At 35.4% G+C, this 23,054-nt stretch overlaps 1 protein-coding gene across 3 annotated transcripts in view; it reads left to right on the top strand.

Annotated features, from left to right (window-relative positions):
* The window catches only part of LOC150076549 (sphingomyelin phosphodiesterase 4), a 324,202-nt gene that overhangs the window by 271,164 nt on the left and 29,984 nt on the right, over window positions 1–23,054 (top strand). For 2 of the 3 annotated variants that reach the window (XM_090388183.1, XM_090388184.1), the window contains 2 exons: window positions 1,556–1,755; window positions 13,872–14,090. In XM_090388183.1, coding sequence (XP_090244309.1) covers window positions 1,556–1,755; window positions 13,872–14,090 — 419 coding nt within the window. The remainder of the gene's footprint in view (window positions 1–1,555; window positions 1,756–13,871; window positions 14,091–23,054) is intronic. The other variant, XM_090388185.1, reaches the window with a different exon arrangement.

Below are 23,054 nucleotides of genomic sequence, written 5' to 3'. Positions count from 1 at the left end.
GACCATAACAACTGCTTCATTGTGTCATGAAAGATTACTAACTACTGGAGTCTTCCATGGCAAAAAGACTTTTTTGAAAGCTTGTATTGCTGTGCTTCTCTTCTTCAGTGCATTCTTGAGCTCCATTATGAAGAGAATGTATTGGCCTTGTCTTAATCTCAAGAATGAAACTGGAAATTTTGTGAAATGGAACACTCATTGAATAATTTCTTTTAGTGATAACTCTATAAAAGACAAATGAGATGTGCATTTGTTATACTATGTGAAAGCCACAACTAAAAAATATTTTCTTGAAGAACAATATGCCTGATGAGATTGGCAAAATGGTGCCCATATAAGGAGAGACTTCAGATATGTTGGCTACAGAACTTTGTAACCAAGTGCCTCAGAAGGCATATGTTTGAAGTTTATATGGCTATCAGACCTAGTGCTAGGGACGTACAAGTGAGGCATTTGCCACAGCTGCCACCTAAATTGTCGCTGCACTGTTAATAAAATGTTTTACATTTAATATTCAATATCAAATTTGTTGAGGAATTATTAATAAACTGTTTTGTTAAGTGCTGCCTTTTAATGGTTCAGAGTGCAGATGCTTTTCTGTGGGGGCACAGGTAAATTTGTGAGGGTTTATTTAAGTCATTAGTAATTTTCTTTGGGTTAACCGTGCAAACTGAAATGCTAGATGTGCTACTGCATATATATGCAGTAGCACATCTAGCATTTGTATCTTAACACTCATCTAGCATTATTAGTGTTAAGATACAATATGAATTAGGCACAATTACAAGGTTTTGCCTCAGATGCCACAAACGCTAGTGCCATTTCTGCTGGCAGTGGTGGGTTAGTAAAATGAAGGAAGTTGAAATTATTATATTGAACAAAGCTTGAAGTTTTGCATTAGTAAACAAGTTGTTCATCATGAATACATTGCCTTCAGTGGTAATTGAAGCCAGTGAGTTGGAGAAATTCAGAGTCCTGCTGTTGATAAATATGGGAAAAAGGTAATAACATGTGGGCCCTGGTGTGTGTGTGTGTGTGTGTTTACTGAATCAGTAAAATTCCAGCTTCTTTGCACTGTATGGCTAATAATATTAAAATGAATTAATTTAATTAAAACAATATTACTTAAATTATAATTATATCTTAATAGTTTTTATTAAATCATAATTTACTAACTGAATAAACTAAATAGTTTAAATATTAATTAAAAATATGTAAAAGTGCATTTCTGATATTTTTTGTAAGTGCTAAAAACTCCCAGTGATGTCTCTAATTTAGAGTCATTATATATGACTGTCCCATAGCCCAAGTTTCCCTGTTGTTCAACAACAAGTACTTAAAGCTTGAACACAATTTTATCAAAATGAATAGGTATTAATCTATCAGAATACGGGGAACTAATGATGCAAATTTTAATCAACTTGATTTTGAAATTGGCAATTGAGTGTTTCCAGGTTTTGTTCCCCAATTCTGCTACCAACATATAATTTTTCAGTGTTGTACAACTGAATTTATTTAATGGTTACAGCATTTTTTTTTTTTTTTTTTTTAATAGCTGAATCACAACTGCAAGAATCAAATCCCAGATCATCTTTATCTTGGACATCTGCTAGTCCAAGCACTTCAGCTCATCATCATTCAACACGAGCGCCAAATGATCAGTCTATTTTTAACTCACTCAGGCAACAGTTAGTTGAACTAGAAACTTCAGATTTCAGGTTTCTTCCACTTTTTGGAGATGAAGTTTGCTCTCAGGTAAATATATATCTTTTTTTAAGGTTGTCAAAAGTTTCCTGAATGAAAATGGAAATTTTGAAATCAGGTATATTGGGAGGCCTATATATAAAGTTTTCTGACTGTGATTAGTAATATTATTATATTTATTTATGAGCACCTTCAACAGTGATTACAAAAGTATTTAAATTTTTAAAACTTCATTCCTTAACAAATATTTTCAAATTTATCGTAATGTATGGCTAATATATAACTACCATCGGGGATAAAGGAAAGGAAAGGGGTTTTTGCTTTTGTAAAAGTAACTACAGTGGTCTCAGACAGTTTTTAAATTCTATACAGTGGTACCAACTGATGATGATGCTACCAATAGTAAATTCTAAATGGGAAGCATTCAAGAAATTATTCTTGGAAGCTACTATGCTTTTCATACCAAATAAGAAATACTGTTCAAGGGTTTGGTCTAAGTAGATGTCATATGAACTAATGAGACTTGTAGCTGAGAAAAAATATGCATCGGATGCATATAAATTATCAGGAGACGCGGAAGCCTACGGTAGTTGAAAGCTAGTCTGTAATCAAGTCACAAAGGATACAAAGACTTCTTTACTTATGTAAACTCTAGAAAGAAGGGGGATAAATCAGATTGGTCCACTTGATATCAATGTTTCGATCGTTGATGGTTCTACGCAGGTAGCTGACAAACTGAATGAGTATTTTGCATCTACATTCACATATGTGGAACTCTGTAGACATATGGAGGTCAGAAGCTTAAGCAAAATGATTTTGTAATAACTGAGAGCAAAGTGGAAGAGAAATTATTGAATTTAAACATAAGAATGGCATCTGGGGTTGATGGGATCTATCCAGTTATATTAAATGAGGCAGCAAAGGAAGTAAGCAAGCCCTTAGCCGTGATTATGAGAGCATCCTTGGAATCAGGGGAAGTCCCTATGGACTGGAGATGTGCAAATGTATCTCAGCTCCAATTCAATTGGAGTCCAAGGGAAACATGAGTAATTACAGACCTGTTAGTTTAACTTGTGTTCCGGGAAAAATAATGTAGTCACTGGTTAAAGAAGCATTGCAGGATCATTTAGACAAGACTGCAGTAATAATTCAGACACAGCATGGGCTTGTTAAGGGGAAGTCTTTTCTGACCAATTTGATTGGATACTATGATGTGGTCACAAAGGAACTGGATACAAAAAATAATTTTGATATCATATACTTGGATTTCAGAAAAGCTTTTGATACTGTGGCATACAGATGATTCCTGTACAAATTGGAGCAAAATGACATTAAGGGCAAGTTGCTGCTATGGACAAAGGGCTGGTTGAGTGAGAGAAGACAACAGTGGTTATCAATGTACACTGCTCTTTGTGGACTAATGTTATTAGGGCAGTCCCACAGTTTCAGTGCTTTTGTTGTTTTGTTTATCAGTGACATTGATGGAGGTATATCAGGCTTAACGTCCAATTTTGCAGATGATAGAAAGGTTGGCAGGATTGTTAATTACAGTATGCTATTGCAACAGGATCTAGAAAAGTGGGCAGATGGGCTGAGAAGTGGCAACTGAAGTTTAACATTGACAAGTGCAAAGTACTGCATATGGGTAGCAGAGAAATGTACCAACTGTTTGGTACTGCACTCAGGGTAGTGGAGAATGAAAAAAGACCTAGGGGTAATTGTGCAGCCAGAGCAGCTTGTGGGACCTTGTCAATGATATACAGAAACTTTGCTAGCATGGATAAGGAGGTGATTATCCCTTTGTATAAGGTGATGGTCAGGCCATTGCTTGAGTACTGCATACAGGTCTGGAGGTCTCATTTTAGGAAGGATGTAGAGCTGCTGGAACAAGTACAGAGAAGGGCAATGAGATTGGTGAAGAGATCAAAGAGTTGCTCTTACCAAGAAAGGTTAAGTTCTGCAAATTGCAGTATGTGGAGACTAGGCACCTGTGAAGTGATCTGATTGAGGTGTATAATGGTTTGTGGAAGCTGATGGAATTCTTCCTGTTCAGATTATACACCTGAGGGGATATAAATTTAAATTGAGAAAAAACAGTTTTTTTTTTTTTTTTTTTTTATGAGAACCCCAAACACGAGAGGTATTAGAACCTATAGTACTTAGTACCGTGCTTGGGTTGGAGGTTGAAAAGACGAAAGAAGATATTTGTTGATATTGGACTTGAACTTCTGTAGATTGTAATTTTCAGGAAATACGTATGAAGGAAGGTTTTTCCAGAAAACGGCAGTTGAATGAATAAATGAGGAAGATGAAAAGTTGGTTCTGTGGGTTTGAAGTTGGACAGTAAATGGATGTTGGCTGGTGGCAGCACGTGGTTTGGACTGTTTTGAAAGAGAGAGCAGGAATTATAGAAGCCAATTCAGAAGAACAGTGCCCATGGAAGTATCTGTAGAAGAGGCATGCAGCAGAAACAGTGCGTCTATGAGAAAGCGAGTGGAGAGACTCTGTTAGAGATGAATCATTAATTAACCTAACTGCCCTCTTCTGAATGGAATCAAGAAGCCTGAGAGAGGTTTTGGGGGCACCACCCCAGATGTGGGAACAATATTCCATGGCAGGCCGGATTTATACAGAGTGAGCAGCTGTTTGGAAGAAAAGTAACGCCGAGAGCGAAAGAGAAAACCAAGTTTTTTAGATGCAGAGGAAGCAATATTTGTAATGTGCTTGTGCCAAGAGAGATTAGAAGTCAGGGTAATCCCCAAAAGAGATATATCCTAGAAATTTTGCCTAGAAATCGGAGTGTCACTAAAGATAAGCGTAGGAGCAGAAGAATCCTTTTTACGAGATATAAGACAAGATTGAGTTTTAGAAGGGTTGAAATCAACTAAGTTGTCTTTGCCCCAAGGAGAATTACCTGAAGATCGGCATTTTACGGAATTGGCAGCAGATTTTCGAGAACTTGAAGCTGATTCAGCTGGACAAGGTTTCTCAAAATGGAAAGTTGAATGCAATGTGCTATCATCAGCAAAACTATGGATAGGATTTCCAGTCAATGGAAGAAGGTCATTGATATACAAGAGGAAAAGAGTGGGGGAAAGAACTGAACCTTGGGGGACACCGGCATTAGTGGAGAAGTTAGAAGACAGAGAGCCATCTACCATCACCCTCAGTGAGCGATCAGAGAGAAAACTGGATAACCAATTACTAAAAACAGTTGGCAAACCATAAGATGGAAGCTTGTTTAGAAGACCTTTATGCCAAACACGATCAAAAGCCTTTGAGATGTCAAGATCAACTACTTGTTTCACCGAACCTTTCCATTGAATTAGTCCATAAATGGGTAACATAAGCCAGAATATCACCAGTGGATCGACACTGACGGAATCCATACTGGCGATCGTTGATCAGATGGAAGGTTTCTAGGTAGTTTAAGAGTTGGCGGTTAATTGATTTCTCCATTACTTTAGAAAGAGTAGAAGTAATTGCAATGGGACGATAATTGGATGGGAGGGATTTGTCACCCTTTGTAGGAACTGGCTGGATATGAGCAAATTTCCAAGCAGAAGGAAAAACACCTTTGGAATAAGAAAGTGAAAAAAGGCGGCAAAGAATAGGAGTAAGTTCAGGAGCACAGGTTTTGAGAACAAGTGGAGAAATACCATCAGGACCTGGAGCTTTCTTAGCATCAAGATTCATCAAAATCCTTCTGATATCCTTTTGACGGAAGACCACAGGAGGCATTGAATGGAGCGTGTTAGGAATGGTGGGAGGTGTTTTACCAAGATCTTTAATACATGAGCTGGAAGAAAAATGGGATGCTAGCAGGTCAGCTTTATCCTTGGCTGAAGTGACAACAGAACCATCTGGTTTGGACAGAGGTGGGAGCAGAGATGGGCAAAAGTTGCGGCCAATAGCTTTGGCAAGAGACCAGAATGCTCGGCTACCATTAGGCAAGAAGCAAGTTTTCTACTCTTAGCCTGTTCAAACTCTAGTTTGGACTGATTAATAACTGCTTTACAATTGTTGCGAGCTTTGGTGTAGGCAGAAAATGAAACTGAAGAATTAGCAAGAAGCCAATTACGACATGCAACATTCTTCTCTTGGACAGCCTTAGCACATTTATTGGAAAACCAAGGTTTAGATAAAGGACGAGATTTTAAAGTGGAGTGTGGGATAAAGGATTCCATTCCTGCAAGAATAATTTCACTGATACGATATGAGCAAACGTTGACATCAGAAGTTTTGAAACAGTAATCAGACCAAGGAAAAGAAGAAAAGAAGTCTCGCAGGTCATCCCATTTTGCATTCTTGTAATGCCAAACAATACGAGGTTGGGAATAGCCATGAGATAAAGGTTCCATTGGAGAAGAGACAATCACCAAGTTGTGATCTGAAGCGCCTAAAGGACCTCTCACTTCAACCTTGTACTTAGAAGAGTTGTTTGTGAGAAAAAGATCAAGCGTATTGGCTGTATGATTAGGATTGTCCGGTATTCTTGTAGGTAAATGAACAATCTGTGCTAGGTCATTAGTAATTGCAAAAGCCTCAGCATCTCGACCTGCTGGGTCGGTGTGACTAGAAAACGGAAGCCAGCTGGAGTTGTGAACGTTAAAATCACCAAGGAAAATTACCTCACTGTTAGGAAAGTTGGACTGGAGAAAGTCAAGTTGCAAAGAGAGGAAGTCAAAGAGCTCCAAGTGATTAGTGGAGTTGGGAGAACAGTAGAGACAACAGATGAATTTTACACAATGAGGTAGAGAGATTTTAAGCCAGAGAAGATCAAAGAGAGGAGATTCCAAATTGCTAAGTCTCTGACAGGGAATATCAGAACGGACATATGCACAAGTACCACCTTTGAGGTGAAAGGAATCATACAGCAAATAATTTGGACATCTGAGATGAGCAGTAGTTGAATCAACTGATAACTGAGATTCAGTCAGAAAAAGTACATGGGGTTTGGAAGACTGCAAGTGGAAATGGACATTGTTGAGATTGGAATTGAGACCACGTATATTTGTGAAATGAATTAGGAAGTCCTTGGGAGGTTTAGATCTTTTCGCAGATAAGCTTGCTCTATTATTTTGACAATTCATGGTGTATTCAATAGTAAGAAAAAGTGGTGGGACATGCTGTATGAAGTAATGAAATGTTTGGATATGGCGTACACGTGATAAGAATATACCCAGATCCTTGACATAACGTGGCCTCGACAATGTTCCCCGCATACACACTACTCGGACTCCCTCCAGTCACTATCTGGCAGAGTAGAGGTAGCAAGATTATACAATAGCTGATCCGGAAGCCTCCTAGAGAGTTACCAATAGGTTTGGTCCGGTGTACTATCTAACGGCCGGCCTGCGAACACCGTTTTAGAGCTGTACCCTCGAAATGTAAGGAATATTGGATCTCGCCACGACATTCATCATAACCTCAAAAATCATCAATCATACTGCATGAGGGAAGAGATAGGGGAGGGTTGGCCGGAACTTAGCTCTAGAGACTAAACATGGGTTCCACCACTTCAAGCCTCCAATAAGCAAAGTGGTGGTGGTATTTCACCGGTTGATGAGAGTCATCTACCACCTAGTACTGCCTGGTAACATAGAGGGGCATCTTTCCTCCATGTGGTGTGGGCGCCACACCTCGACCCCTGCTTACGTTGGTTCACACCTGGGTGGTCACCCACCATGTACTTGTGCATGAAGGTTATACCCAGGATTACTAACAGTCCCACCATCGTGAAGGTGGAAGCAGAGGATTTGGCTGTCATAGACCGTCCGGACTTCGCCGAAATTGGGTCCACTTGACTTGAGTGTCACCCGAATATCAGTTCCATCAGCGTTTTAGACTCCCAGGTAGCAAGAACAGCTTGTCTGGAATATCTGAGAGAATGTCTGAGACAACCTCAAGGACCAGAATAGATGTGTGAAAATTTGCCTTTAGAGCCAGTGGGTGCTTTATTGCTGGAACAAACTTCCATCTGTCATTGTGAAAAACAGCTTGAATAAATTAAAGATAAAACTGGACAAACTTTTGGAGCGAGTGGATGGCCAGTGTGGGCACCCCTCCCCCCAATGCTGTATAAGCTTGCATCATATGCAAATTTATACAGCATCGGCTAATGCTAATGGAGGATGTACTCTAAACCACTAACAAAAATCCAGTGCCTTGCTACCTGATAACACACTCTACAACTGAGAAACATAGAAAAAATGTCACCCTTCTTTATCCAGAAGGGTTTGGAAGTGTTTGGCAGGTCTGCTAAGTCAGTCAAACTGTCAGTCATCCTTGTAGAAATAAGAAGTGAAAAACATTCAAAACAGCTCCTCCAAGCCACGGGTATTTGAGGGAATTCAGATCATAGTTGCCCCTTGCAGAATACTGAATTCATTCCTTGGTGTCATCTCAGAATGGTATCTCCTTGAAGTGTCTAAAGAGAAAATCTGATCTGAATTAAAACCCAAGGAGTCCGTGTGATGGCCGGGCACCTGGACTCATTGGGGTTTTAATTCAGAAGGACTCCCCGGGATGTCCCTTGGGACTCCTTGGGGACTCCATGGTGGCCGGGAACCTGATATTCCTTTATTATTTTTATAATAACACTGATTTCTCCCAACTGAGGAAGGACTAGTCACTTAAGTCCAAAAGGTTTAGGTGATTTATTTACTTTATTTTTAACTTGTTTTAACTTGTTTCCATTCTAATATTAAAGAATGTTTTACCCAAAACCCGTTGTTTTATCTGTCTTCTCAATAAAGCTGAATTATATTCCTATAAAGCTACTAAATTTAAGATGTTGGCTGCCTTAGTATTAGTAAATTTGTGACAAATATATGTTACCCCAACATTTTCAGAACATGTTTGATCAATATAGTTTATTTATTTATTTTTATTTTATTTATTTTTTTTTTCTTTAAAGAATGGCTTATGTTTTCTTTAATCAAATTTCATTTTGCAATTGTGTTCATTCATGCCAAAAATTGAAACTTCATGTTTCAGACCTATGTTGTTTTGGGAATCCCTGTCACTTGGGAACAGCTAAGTTATAATTAGGATGAATACTTGAATTAATTTATAAGTCAAGAGTATAGTTGGATATTTGATTATAACTCTTCCCTGCAATTGATTGTCGCTGTTGTCTTCCCATATATCTTCAGATTTGTTTTGTTTCAGGAAAAGAGATCCACCAATTCATAAGATCTTAATACTGTGGACACAGTTGGTAAGGATTTAAATTTAGTTAAACACAGAAAGTCTGTAACTTCAGTTTACTTGTACCCATATGAAGTACCTGCATTTGTCAGTGTTAAACTTCAGTTGCCACTTCTTAGTGGCACCTCCAAAGCCAGATGGGCAGGAACAGCAGTGTGTAACACATGCTTCTTGATTAGACCGGGGTTCGAGCCCGTGACCACCAAATACGGAAAGGTCAGGGAATGACCACCGCATATCCCGGGAGCAATATGGCCTTAGTTGCTAATGCTCCTAAAAAAAAACCACTTAGCCCATCAAGTCTAATTTTTTTAGCTTTTGCAGCAGTAGCATACCCTGATTACTCTCATTATACACACTGTCAACCAGATTGAGACATTAAGCGTTAATCAATATGTCATTATATCTGCAGATTGATACATTAAGCCTTAATCAATATCGTTAATAAATATAGAAAACAAGATTGGGCACAGAATTAAACCCTGGGAAACTCCACTACAACCATCTCTTTATCCATAGCAGTATTTGCCACTAATACCACACAGCTCCAATTTGTACAGCAGTCTTTTATGTGGAACAACATCCAAAGCTTTTCTGAAGACTAAGTATGTTAGAATTTTTTTTTTTTTGCATTCAGTTCCTTTGTAATTGCATTATAGTATCCAATCACATTGGTCAAACAAGAATGTCCCTTCACAAATCCATGCTACGATTACAGTATGACAGTATTCCTGTCTATGTGGTCCCACATTAATTCTTTAACCAGTGACTTCATAATTTTCCTGTGATCAGTTGGTCTTACTGAAGTAGAATACAAAATTGGGATTCTAGTATAAATGAACACTTTTACAAATAAAAAAAGTCTCCCTAAAAACATCCTCTTTCCTTAAAATCGTTCATTTTCCTAAAATAATCTACAAAAATCAAAAAAATTAAAATTATTTATATTTTTTAAGAAAATATAGGTTTAAGCAAAAAAATAACTAAAAATTCTCCCTTTTTAATAAATTTATTTCTTTCATTCATATTTTCTGTTTTAAATCAGTTATGAGCTTTGTTTTTTTCCCACACTTTTTCCATACTTTTTATTAATTAATTTCATTTTTATTTTATCATAATCTTTAATATTTTTATGCTATTTCTCTGTTGAATCTATCTGGTAAAAATACTTTAAATTCATTTATGTGAACAATTACTTATCTCCTTTTTTCTGTTTTTATTATTTAAAATTTTTTAATTGGGTAAATACATTAAGATAAGTCTTGTAATTTTTTGAATGGAATAGATTGTAATTGCCAAATGTTTTATAGTCATTTTATTAGTTCTATTTATAAAACACAATTTTTTTTTCAAATATGGTTATTCAAATAATTTTTTAATTATTTGAAAAAATTTTTGAAAAAGTGTTTATGAATGGAAATAAAATTATGTAAGAAAAAAATGAAAGTGAATTTAACATATCTCACCCATATTGTAGAGATTGTAATAAAGCATATCAAAAAGAATAATATAAATCTAAAACATCACTTAAAAGCAAAGAAGTTATTTTATGTGAAGGTGAAAGAGAAATGTAAAAAAATCATAGAAATACAGATTTACGTGTAAGAAGTCTTTATGGAAATTAAAGTGAAAATGCAAAAAAGAAAAAACTTTTGCAATTTCCAAAATATTCAAGTATTGAAAGATATCATACAGTATATAAAGAATGTGCAAAAAATTGTCACATTAACAAGTATAATTATGTCATCAAAATAGTTGATGGATTCGAGATCATGTTTCTTCCACCAAATGTTTCCTCACTCCGTCAACCGATGGACTAGGGAGTCACCGAAAATTTGAAGAGGATCTAAGATTGTGGAATGAAAGTTCATAAATTAAGAATATATAATCATAGAAAATCGGAACAATGTGAAAAGAATCTTGCAGAAAAATGAGAAAAATGTGAACTGATTTTAAAAATATAAGAAAATCATCGAATTTTTTTACTTATTTTACCCATAAAAAAGTAAAAAAACTCAATAATTAAGTAATTTTTATTTAAAAAAAAAACTAATAAATTAGTAAGAAAATGTACTCTGCATTAAGTCAAATGACTGTTAGAGACTTAAAAGATGTTTGTGAATACTATAAATTTATAGAATAGAGAAAATTTAAGTAATTTTATAATGCGAGAAACAGTTACATAGAGTTACATATTTTCAATAGCGTTCAGTATATTCTTGAAAATAAAAGTATTAGCGAATTTAAAAAATATTGTGATGGAAATCATCTTCATGGCTATACAAGAATAATAAATAAAGAAGCTTTAATTGAATTTATAATGAATGAAATTGAAAAGTAAAAAAGCCAAAAAACATTATAAAAGAGAAAGACAAATATTCACTACAAATGCACAGGTGAATAATTACATAGGTCATTTCCTGATTAGATATCAATCAGTGCGTTTTGACAGGTGTGGGCGCCTCCGTAGCCAGGTGAGCAAGAGCAGCAGTGTGTAGCACACACTTCTTGATTAGACCCGGGTTCGAACCCGTGACCACCAAATACGGAGGATGCGGAAAGTTCAGGGAATGACCGCATATCCCTGGAGCAATATGGCCTTAGTTGCTGATGCTCCTAAAAAAAAAAAAAAAAAAAAAACACAACCAAAATTGACAGGTGTGTCTTTTACATAGAAAAGATTTGTCTTGCTCTGTCATACCTATACATTTTATGTAGAAAAGCATGCATGGGGGTTATATATATAGTGTTATTATTGCATTGGGATATAAGTTTAGTGTTATTTTTTATATTTTTAATTGTATTGAAATTGAATTGAAATCATGCCTCGGTGTTAATTGTAAATGTTCTGTTACAACTTTTTGTTGCAATGTGTGTTATATCTTTTATTCATATTTAAACCCTTCTGCTTAAATATACATTTCTGAATATTATATATCAGAATATAATAAAAAATAATGATTATTATATGTAATAATTTTTCATATACAGGTGACCCCATCTTAACGCTGATAATTTGTTCCAGAAAAACAGAGCACTAAATGAATCAGCGCCATATTCCTGTAATACAACATGTATATTTGTGAGTCATGGTCTATTCCACCGTGACTCACAAATAATAAACGGTAGCAAAAAGATGCCAAATGTCAGTCAAAATATTTAATATTAAAAATCTGTACATATAAAATATTTTCCATTACTTGCGTATATAATTATGTGGTAAGTAACTATATTACGTATCAAAATTAAACTTAAAATCATGAATCTATTACTGCTTTGTGGTGATCATTAATTACCCTACCAATCTTTACATCATCTGCAAATTTAGACATCACACCCTTTTTCCCTTCATCGATGTCATTTAAGAAAGTCGAAAACAACAAGTAGTCCCAAGACTAATCCTTGGGGAATCCCCACTTGAATATTAACCCAATGTGAGGAATAACCAGTTATCACAACCCTCTGCCTCTTGCCCTGAGGCCATCCTGCTATTTATCTTAGGATTTTTCCTATGATTCCAACCTGTTCCAGCTTATAAAGTAACCGCTCATGTGGGGCTGAGTCAAATACTTTGCTAAAATCTAAATAAACAATGTCGAAATTATTTCCTAAATCCAGCTCATGAATTACCCTGTCAAAATAGCTAACCAGATTTGTTAAACATGATTTTCCCTTTACTAAACCATGCTGCATATTCTTCAGAATTCCATTTCTATCTAAATGAACCTGAATTCCACCCTTGATATGCCTCCATGATTTTCCCTACTACTGAAGTTAGACTGACAGGTTGGTAATTTTCCACCTCACTCTTAGAACCACCCTTATGTATTGGAGATTCATTGGCATATTTCCAATCCAATGGAACCTCTCCTGAGTCTAGTGATGCTTTCATAATTAGACTAAGTGGTTCAATGTACTCACTTGCTGCCTCCCTTAAAATTATAGGGTTTATGCCATCAACCTCGGGTGCCTCTGTAGCCAGGTGGGAAGGAGCAGCAGTGCGTAGCACACATTTCTTGATTAGACCGGGGTTCGAGCCCGTCACCACCAAATACGGAGGATACGGAAAGGTCAGGGAATGACCACCGCATATTCCCGGAGCAATATGGCCTTAGTTGCTAATGCTCCTAAAAACCAAAAAACAAACAAGCCATCAACCTCAGGAGCCTTACTGGCCTGTAGGCTCAAAAGTTTTTTCATTAAATAATCATGTGAAATTTCAATATCATTAATTACATATTTTTCAACTCCACTCCCAGAATTTCTCATTGAAAGAGTTATTCTTTTGTAAATATTGATGCAAAATAATTGTTGAGTTCATCTGCAACTGCTAATACTGTCTTAAGTCCATTACATAAGGGTCCAATTCGGTTTGTCCTCCTCTTTGCATTTATCTATGTGTAGGATTCCTTCACATTGTTGCATATTAGTTGCCTGTTTCAGATTAGTGGCTCTTACTTTGTCTAGCTCCCTAAATATAAACATTTGGAAGTGACATGTTGTTTACACAGTAAAATAAAGTTACTAACAGCTTCATCTTTATATATTTTCCAGGGCTAATTTGAAATAGAGGAGATCCGCATTATTAGTTACAAAGTGAAGGTTGCATTTGTGGATAGATGGACAGGTGTAATATCCACTTTATCAGATTAATATATTGATTCCATGTCACTTTAGTTAAGCTTTCTATAACTTTTGCTCATCCACTTTTGAAATTCAATTAATTATGGACTATTCTGTCACTTTTCTCCCAACTTGAGAACACATTCAAAATAAGTTCAAAATATTCCTGCTGAGGAATTTTTTACCCCATTTTGGCACCACTCTCGCATTTATTTTTTTCTAATTTGTTGTTTGATTGCCTGATTTGGTATTCCATTTAATTTTTTTGCATTTTATCTTCAAATGAACAATGTAAAGTTTACTTCAGATTAAAAATAATGACTATTTATCAGGTTAATCGACTGCTGATATTAATAATTCAAGCTAAGGAAGCAGTTTTTAACCAGATGGAGGCAGAAAGAAGTGCTAGTTGTGGATGGTTCTTGTCAATGTGGAAAATGCTTTCCTTTAGAGAAGGATTTTATGGATCAGCAGAATACAGTCCAGCTGATTCTCAGAAATTAGAAATGCATTTGGAAACAGCAGCTAGTCATCTGTGCCAACTCTTTAAAGTATGTATGTGTATATATAAAATAACAATATTGTAATAATAATAATAAGCAAACAAGTAGGTGTAATGCAGCACTATCTTATTATTAGCTATATTAGCACTCAGTATTAGCTATACAATGATACACTAAGTTTTATCAAACTTAAAATAAGATCTGACAAAATAACTGTCATGGCATAATAGTGTTTGCAGTATTTCTGAAGATGTGTAAATTTTTTAAAAATAAATCAGTTATTTAAAGTAGTGCCATAAAGTTATTTTTGAATATATGTGGAAATGTGTGTATGCATGCTCGTGTGTGTATGTGTGTGTGTGTGTGGGGGGGGGGTACTGATGCAGTAAACAGAACAGAAAAAATACTTAAATACAGTTATAACTGAACTAAAAATAGCATATAAATGTCCTTTATCTGTATCAGGAATGAGACGTGTAAAATTCCTGTCTACACCAACCAAATGGAAATCATGCTTGACAAAGTCAACTGAGATAGTCACCCTGTTTGCTATTTAAAATTTCACAACAATAATAATAAATTTAAGGAAATAAGCAAAGATTGCCTATATACAAAACATAGAATGACTGGAAGAAATTTTAAAAGTGAAATGAAAAATTCCACAAAATTCCTCCCTTCTGAAATTTCTTTCAATCATTCTACCTACTTCATTTTTGTATTAACTTGTAAGCTAATAATAAACTTCTGCAACTGTCAGTTTGAAGTTTATTATTATTGTTGTAATAAATTTATTATAACAATTTAAGGTGATAAATTGTCTTTTGACTTTTTCAAGCTTCATTTCTTGTTTGGTCAGCATCGGCAAGAATTTTACATGTAAAAATAATATAACTGTGTAAATCTCCACCAAGTGAAGTAAAGTATCAGTTTTATCCAGAATAATAGCCAAACAAAAGTACAGTGAATGATGTATGTATATATGTTGTGGAGAGTAATAGCAACATGTCCTCTCATTTGTGAATATACATAATCACAAATAAGAAGCTATTGTAAGAATGTGTAGCTGCTGCACATTCTGATAATAGCTAATATATTCAGATCTGTTATGTAATATTTTTAATTTCTTTACTGTGTTTGTCACAGATATCTATTCAAGAATAAACTTATTGTACTAATTTACCTAATTTATGTGGGTAAATTTTTCCCGGCATGGCCTGCCATAGTTGGTAAAAGAAATTTGTTTTGTAAAGCTGTAATTTATTTGAATATTGGTCATGCAAAGATTTTCATAAATAGTATTAGTAGTGGCAAATGATGCAAGAAAGCAAGCTTATACAGCATCAGCCAAAAAGAAAAGAAAAAGAAACACAACACTTCCTATTTAACCTATTCATTCCCTCCAATAATTTTAGTTCTTCCTTGAATTTATATATGCTATCAACTTCCGCAACAACAGATGGAAGTTTGTTCCAGCAATTAACGACTCGTTGGCTAAACTTCCGCACATCAATTCTGCAAACTTCTTTCCTCAATTTGAATTTGTGCCCACGTGTGTAGTCTGAGCAAGAGGAAGAATCCTATCAGTATTGAGCTTTCTCAATCCATTCAAAGCCTTAAACACCTCAATAAGATCACCTCGCAGCTGCCTAGTCTCCAGATGCTGCAGTTTGCAGAACTGAAACCTTTCTTGGTGAGAGCACCTTTTTTGTTCCCCACTCACAAATCTCATTGCTGTTCTCTGTACTCATTCCGGCAGTCTTCCTAAAATGAGGCCTCCATACCTGTATACAGTACTCAAGGTGTGACCAGACCATTGCCTTATACAATTGGATAATCACATTGTATCCCTGCTAGCAAAATTCCTGTATATCATTGATAAAACTCCATGAAGTGGTGAGATATGAAGTTCAGAGAACTTCATATCTCACTTCACAATTACCCTCGGTATAGTGCTACACAGTTGGTACACTTCTCTGGAGTTACTGCTACCTATATGCAGTACTTTGCATTTGTTAATAAACATGAATTTCCATTTCTCAGCCCATTCTGCCTAATTTTTCTAGATCCTGTTGCTGTAATATACTGTCATTAACCACATTTTCAACATTATATCATCTGCATATTTGGATATTAATCCTGGTATGTCTTCATTAATATCATTGATAAATATGGAAAACAACAATGGGCCGAACACCAAACTCTGGGGTAATCCACTAATAATATTAGTCCACAAAGAGCAATGCCCATTGATTACCACTCTTATGTTCTCCCACTTGACCATCCCTTTATCCATAGCAGCAACTTGCCTTTAATGCCACAATGTTCCAATTGTACAACGGTCTTATACCAAAATTATTTTTTTTGCATCCTTTGTGGCCACATCCGTAATATCCAATCAAATTGATTAAACAGATTTCTCCTTAACAAATCCATGCTGTATCTGAAGTATAATTGCAACCTTGTGTAGACGATACTGCATTACTCTTTTTACCAGTGATCCCATTGTTTTCCCTGGAACAGAAGATAAATTAACAGGTCTGTAATTATTCATACCACCCTTTGATCCCCATTTGTGAGTTGGGGATACATTTGTACAGTCTGCAAAGACCTCCTCCGCATCCAAGGAATCTCTCATTATGGCTAAGGTTTTGCTTTTTCCTTTGCTGCTTCCATTAATATAATTAGATAGATCCCACTGCCCCCGATGCCTTTCTTATGTTTAACTTCCACTTTCACCTCAGTTATTAAAGAATCATTTAGCTCCCTAATAGAGTTTGAAAAAACTTCCTTCCAGCAACCCCATCTAAAAAATTTGTGCATGAATGTAGATGCAAAATACTCATTCAGTGTGTCAGCAAAAAGAGCAGGATCATTAACGGTAAAACCATTGCTATTAAGTGAACCAATTGATTCATGCCTTCCCTTCTAGTGTTTACATAAATTAAAAAGTCTTTGCTATTTCTCTTTGCGTCCTTTGGCAATGATTTCTCGTAATCTGCCTTTGTTTGCCTAACTTACTTGGTGACTTGATTGCAGAATAGTTTAACTTTAACATGGGCTTCTGTGTTCCCTGATAATTTATGTGCATCCCATTTTCTTCTTTGCCACACGTCTCATCACTTTATCTGACATCCATTTAGTCCTATATCTTGAAGAGCATTTTTTAGTTGTTATGAAAAGCCTAGCAGCTTCTATGATTCATTCCTTCAGTTAGTCCCACTGTATAGAATTTAAAATTTGTCTGAGACCACTGTAGTGACCTTTATGAAAGCAAAAGCCCTTCCCTCTATCCTTGATGGTAGTTACATCTTTATGTTAATCTCAAATCAATACACTGTGATCACTATCACTAATAGTTCTTTTATTTGCAGATTTTTAATGCATGAATAATCACTGCTGATAATCAGATCAAGAGTATTATTCCCTCTGGTTGTCTCTTGAATGTGCTTCTGCTGTAGAAAACAGTTGTTCAGTAAATCCACAAAAATTTTGCTAGTCTGCGAATGACCAACAGGTTCCAGTCAATATATGGAAAGTTAAAATCCCTCATTATAAGACATTCTGATTTACTGGCCCACTCTATTTCTCTATAATTTTTCATTGTACTCATCAGTTATTACTCTTCATTTTTGCTTTCCTAGTACTACTACTACTACATCAAACTGACTGAACATTGCACTGGCCACAAATGTCAACTGGATGCACTGCCTTAGATTTTGTGTTTCCTAACAGTATAACCTCTCCTCTCCTCTCCTCTCCTCTCCTCTCCTCTCTTCCTATCCTTTCTGTACACATTGTAGCCCAAATTCAAATTCTGCATTCCTTATGTCTGTGTGGCACCATGTCTCTGATATCCCAACAATATCTGCATTTGATGTCTCGAACAGTGTAGGATATGATAGATAGCACTTCAAATTTAGTACTGTGCTTCTAGCATTGGTGTACATGGAAGTAAACATACACCTATTTGTACTCTTAGTTACCCTAACAATAGCTCCTGTTTAATGATGAATCCTTGCAGTATTGGAAATTCCCAGCATCTTGCTTTCAAGTCTGCTTCTTGTTTTGGGGTTCATTTGTAATATTTTCTGCTGGAGTTGGCTTTTATATTTGATCCATTATCATATCCTACACTCAAAGTATTGATATCCAAATTTAATTCCTTTTATTTTATCCAAGTAAAATCAGATACAGCTCATTATTCTGCTCTAATACACCATCTTACAATTTGTACTTCAAGTTACATTCTTATTTATATGATAAATAAACCATTATTATGTACCAAAATTTAAAGTTATGTGCACAAAATGAATGCTTACACTCTTTTTTTATTAGCATCATTACAGTTTAACAGAAACATAGTGCCACCCAGAAATTGGTGATGATGAGTTCCCCTATGATATGTATAATGTATTTAGGAAAGGTGAGGCACTTTTCCAATCCAAAGGAAACTCCCCTGATTCCAAAGATGCCCTCATGATTAACCTCAATGGTTCAAAACACTCAGTCATGCTCTTGCTCAAAACTACAGGGTATATACCATTGAGCCTTACTTGCCTTTATGCTCAAAAGTTTTTCTGATAAACAATCATCTGTAATTATGACATCACTAATTTTACAAGGCTCAGCTTCTCAGCACAAAGGGATCTTTCGTCATTGAAGACCAATGCAAACCTGTGCCTTTACCTTTAATTACTGCAACATCTTTCTTCATCTTCCAACTGATGATTGCATGATCATTTCCTGGATGATCATGCAATCATCAGTTGGAAGATGAAGAAAGATGTTGCAGTAATTAAAGGTAAAGGCACAGATTTTAACTATAGAAGAAGGAACTTTGACAGTATATGGCACTATGGAGTCTCTGAATTGTGCAGATTGCCGAGGATGACAAATACATTTGAATTATGGAATACTTTTATAGCAAAAATCACAGAAGCCACAAACATACCTTTAAAAAAATATCGCAGGAGGAGGAGGAGGAGGAAGATGCCGAAATCGGTGACTGCAGAGCTGGCTGGTCAGCTCTGCAGTCACCGATAGAAAAAGATACATGGAACAGTTACATAGCCATGAAAAGTATTAAGGCCTACAACAGGTATGAGTTGATCTGTAATAGTACCAAAATAAGGTCAAGGAGGCCAAGGCCGCATATGAGAATGCATTGGCTAAGAGAGCAAAGAATGGAGGCATGGAGTTTTTCATGTATGTGAATACAACATAAAGAAAGCTAATCAGATCAGACCATTGTGCACTGGATGTGGGGAAAGTTTTAGATAACCCAGCTGATGTAGCATATAAATTGAATAGTTACTTTGCATTGGTCTTCAATGACGAAAGATCCTTTGTGCTGAGAAGCTGAGCCTTGTAAAATTAGTGATGTCATAATTACAGATGATTGTTTATCAGAAAAACTTTTGAGCATAAAGGCAAGTAAGGCTCCCGGAGTCAATGGCATATACCCTGTAGTTTTGAGCAAGAGCACGACTGAGTGTTTTGAACCATTGAGGTTAATTATGAGGGCATCTTTGGAATCAGGGGAGTTTCCTTTGGATTGGAGAAGTGCCAGTGTATCACCAATGCATAAAAGCTGTTCTAAGAGTGAAGTTGGTAATTACAAACTGGTCAGTCTGACTTCAGTGGTAGGAAAAATCTTAGAGATAATGATTAAGAATGCAATCCAGGAACATCTAGATAGATATGCCATTCTGAAGGACACAACATTTTGTTAAGGGAAAATCATACTTAACTAATTTAATAGGCTATTTTGACACAGTTACTAATGAGCTGGATTTAGGGAACAATTTCAACATAGTTTATTTGGATTTTAGCAAAGCATTTGACTTGGTCCCTCATGGGAGCTTACTGTATAAGCTTGAACAGGTTGGGATTACTGGTAAGATTCTAAGATGGGTTGCTGCATGGCAGAATGCAGAGGTTTGTGATTAATGCATATTCTTCAGATTGGCGTAACGTCAGGAGTGGAGTCCCTCAAGGATCGGTTCTTGGACAACTATTGTTTCTCATTTTCATAAATGGCATCGACGAAGGGATAGAAGGCATGATGTCAAAATTTGCAGATGACATAAAGATTGGTAGAGTTGTTAATGATCAGTGCCAAACAGCACTTCTTCATGATGACTTGATCAGTCTTCAAACATGGTCAGAATAGTGGCAGCTATGTTTTAATTCTTCTAAATGCAAGTTCTTACAGTTAAGGGATAGCAACCTACAAATAAATTTTACAATTGGTAGAATTGAATTAACAACATTAGAGGAAGAAAGGGATTTGCGAGTTTACAATACGGGCAGATATTAAGTTTCCTGAGCAGTGTAAACAGGAAGGCCATGGTGTCTTATCAGTGATTTATGGAACAATATCCTGTGGAGATAGGATGGTCAAAAGGTCATAATCACACTGTATAAAGCAATTGTAAGACATAATTTGGAATACTGTGTTCAAGTATGGAGACATCATCTGAAAAAAGACATTCAGCTTCTTGAAAGGGTCCAAAGACAAGCAACTTTGAATGGTGAGATCGGCAGAAGGATAACCATATGAGGAAAAACTCTGATTATGTGGGCTATAGAGCTTGGCAGCCAGACACCTCAGAAGTGACCTGATAGGAATTAGTAAAATGAATGAAGGTGGAATTATCATGGAATTATCACTGTTATTAAGAATTCCAAAACTAGGGGTCATAAATTCAAAATTCCAGTGGGTGAGATTTAGACCTGATTGTATGAAGTTTTCTTTTTGTGAGCGATTTGCTGGAACAAGTTGCCCTCGCAGGTAGTTGAGAAGCTGACAGTTTGAATAAAATCAAAGGTTAACTCTGTGTGTGTGTGTGTGTGTGTGTGTGTGTGTGTGTGTGTGTGTGTGTGTGTGTGTGTGTGTGTGTGTGTGTGTGTGTGTGTGTGTGTGTGTGAGGAGTGAAGCATATAATTTGGGTTTTCTTATTTATTTATTTTTTTTTTTTTTTTTGCTAGTGCAGCAATAGTCTAGCTTCTTTGCACTATATGGTGATTACTATTACTAATCCATGAGTGTGTGTGTTGCCTATTTTGATCTGTTATATATATATTCTATGTAAAAAATGTATACATAGTTCTTATATATTTATATTGGTACTACCTGTACTGAAAACAATGAAGAAAAAGGCAGTGGTTTCAAAAAAAAAAAAAAAAAAAGAAAGAAAAAAAAAAGCAGAATGCATTAAATGTTGAAATAAAATGGAAGTTTAAAGTTTTAATAGAAATGGTTTCCAGTATAGATCCAGACATCAAAAGAAGCTGCACATTCAAATGAAAATTTGGTGACCTGGTGAGCAATTACAGATTTATTTTAGAAGAGAAAAATGCATGTTAAGCAACCAACGATCTTTAAAATAAAAATTGGCCCAATATACAATATTTCTTCCTTCCCCCTTCGATATAAAAGTTAGCCATCAAAAACAAAACAATAATTCTTATATATGTTTTATTTGAAGAAGCTTTGCATTTTACATATTACACTATAACATACCAGTTATAGCGTAATATGTATTTATTAAAAAAAAAAAAATAGGTTGAAAATGGGATAAGTATGGATAATTTATAGCTTTTACATATGAAACTTATGCCTGGCTGTTTTATCTGATAGTGTGCATGCATTGTAGTTATACATGGTGGTTTTTTTTTTTTGGTTTTTTTTGCAGAATTCAGTGTTGCTTACTTATCACTACTAATCTATTTAACTATTAATCATGATTATAGCTGAATCTGCTCTAATTCTTTTCTAGTAGTATCAGTAATAGGTCAAAAAGATACATGAATTTTAAATGGTGGAGCACATGTTAAAAATATAATCATATTTATTTGTTCGTTATGGCATTAAATGAATAATGCAGTCAGCAGTAGGGTTGCTAGTTTCCCTAGTTCTCTTGTTCCACTGTCCTGAAAAGACTTTTCAGGACCATCAAGTATTTCTCAGTTTCAGAAAAAGAAAGAGATAAATATAAGTGATAGAGTTTATGATGTCAAGAAAAAGTTGCACAGTTCCTTGTTATTGAATAATGAATCCAGAGCACACAGGCCTCTTTAATCATACAGTTCCTTGTTTTTCAGTAATTTTTATCCTGATAGAAGTACATTACATGTGTTTAAAAAAGAATTTTATTTGAAAGAAAATGTTCATTTTATTTTGATAAATTTATTTCTCATAAAAATTATGATGTATGTTTCATATGATTTTTTATATATATATATAAAATGTGGCAACTCTAGTCAGGAATAATGGAAAATATTTTTATTTTATGGTCTTCAATATCCAGTTGAAAGTTGGACTCTTGTCAACAAACCATCAAAACATCAATGAAGTCTACACAATGATAATTTGATTGGATTGACAACTGACCAGTTTAGAAATTGCCAAGTAGAACTTTATTTGTTCAGTTTGGACCATTTTTAATTAGAATTTGTTTATTTGAGTTCGTCTGTTTGCAAAGACAGAATCATGTCCTCTTTTTATCTGGGTTGTTTGAGAAAGCTGTGTTGGATTCCGCAGTTTTAACCCTGTGACAGACACTGTGGCTGTAATACTGTGAAGAGCTGCATATCTCACATTGCTGTTTTTATTTATTGGCAATAAATAATTCAAAATTTTCATATTTTTATGCTATCCTGCGTGCATTTCTTCTTGTTCAAATTCTGCCCACCTTATTTGGGCATGACATAATTTGTTTGCCTTGGAAGGAAGAAGCCCCATACTGCTAAGATTAGTAAGGGGTGGTACTATTGAAAAACAAACTTTCTTCGTAATAGCACTGGAGTTGTTTATGCCACCTCTTCATTTGCACATGTGAAATCAAAATTCTCACATTCTTTAATATTGGCACTTCAGTTGTTTACATAAACATTTGTATGTCAATTTGAACTGCTCCTTTGAAACACATGATGATAATGTGCTACCAGAATTGGACAGAACGCCCCACTAATTTTAAATTTGGATTTTTTATAATTACATAAGTTTAA

This window comes from Mastigoproctus giganteus, chromosome 13 (genome assembly GCF_048544385.1).
Source record: "Mastigoproctus giganteus isolate SK-2022 chromosome 13, ASM4854438v1, whole genome shotgun sequence".
Lineage (NCBI taxonomy): Eukaryota > Metazoa > Arthropoda > Arachnida > Uropygi > Thelyphonidae > Mastigoproctus > Mastigoproctus giganteus.
This window is presented reverse-complemented; position numbering and strand designations above follow the sequence as displayed.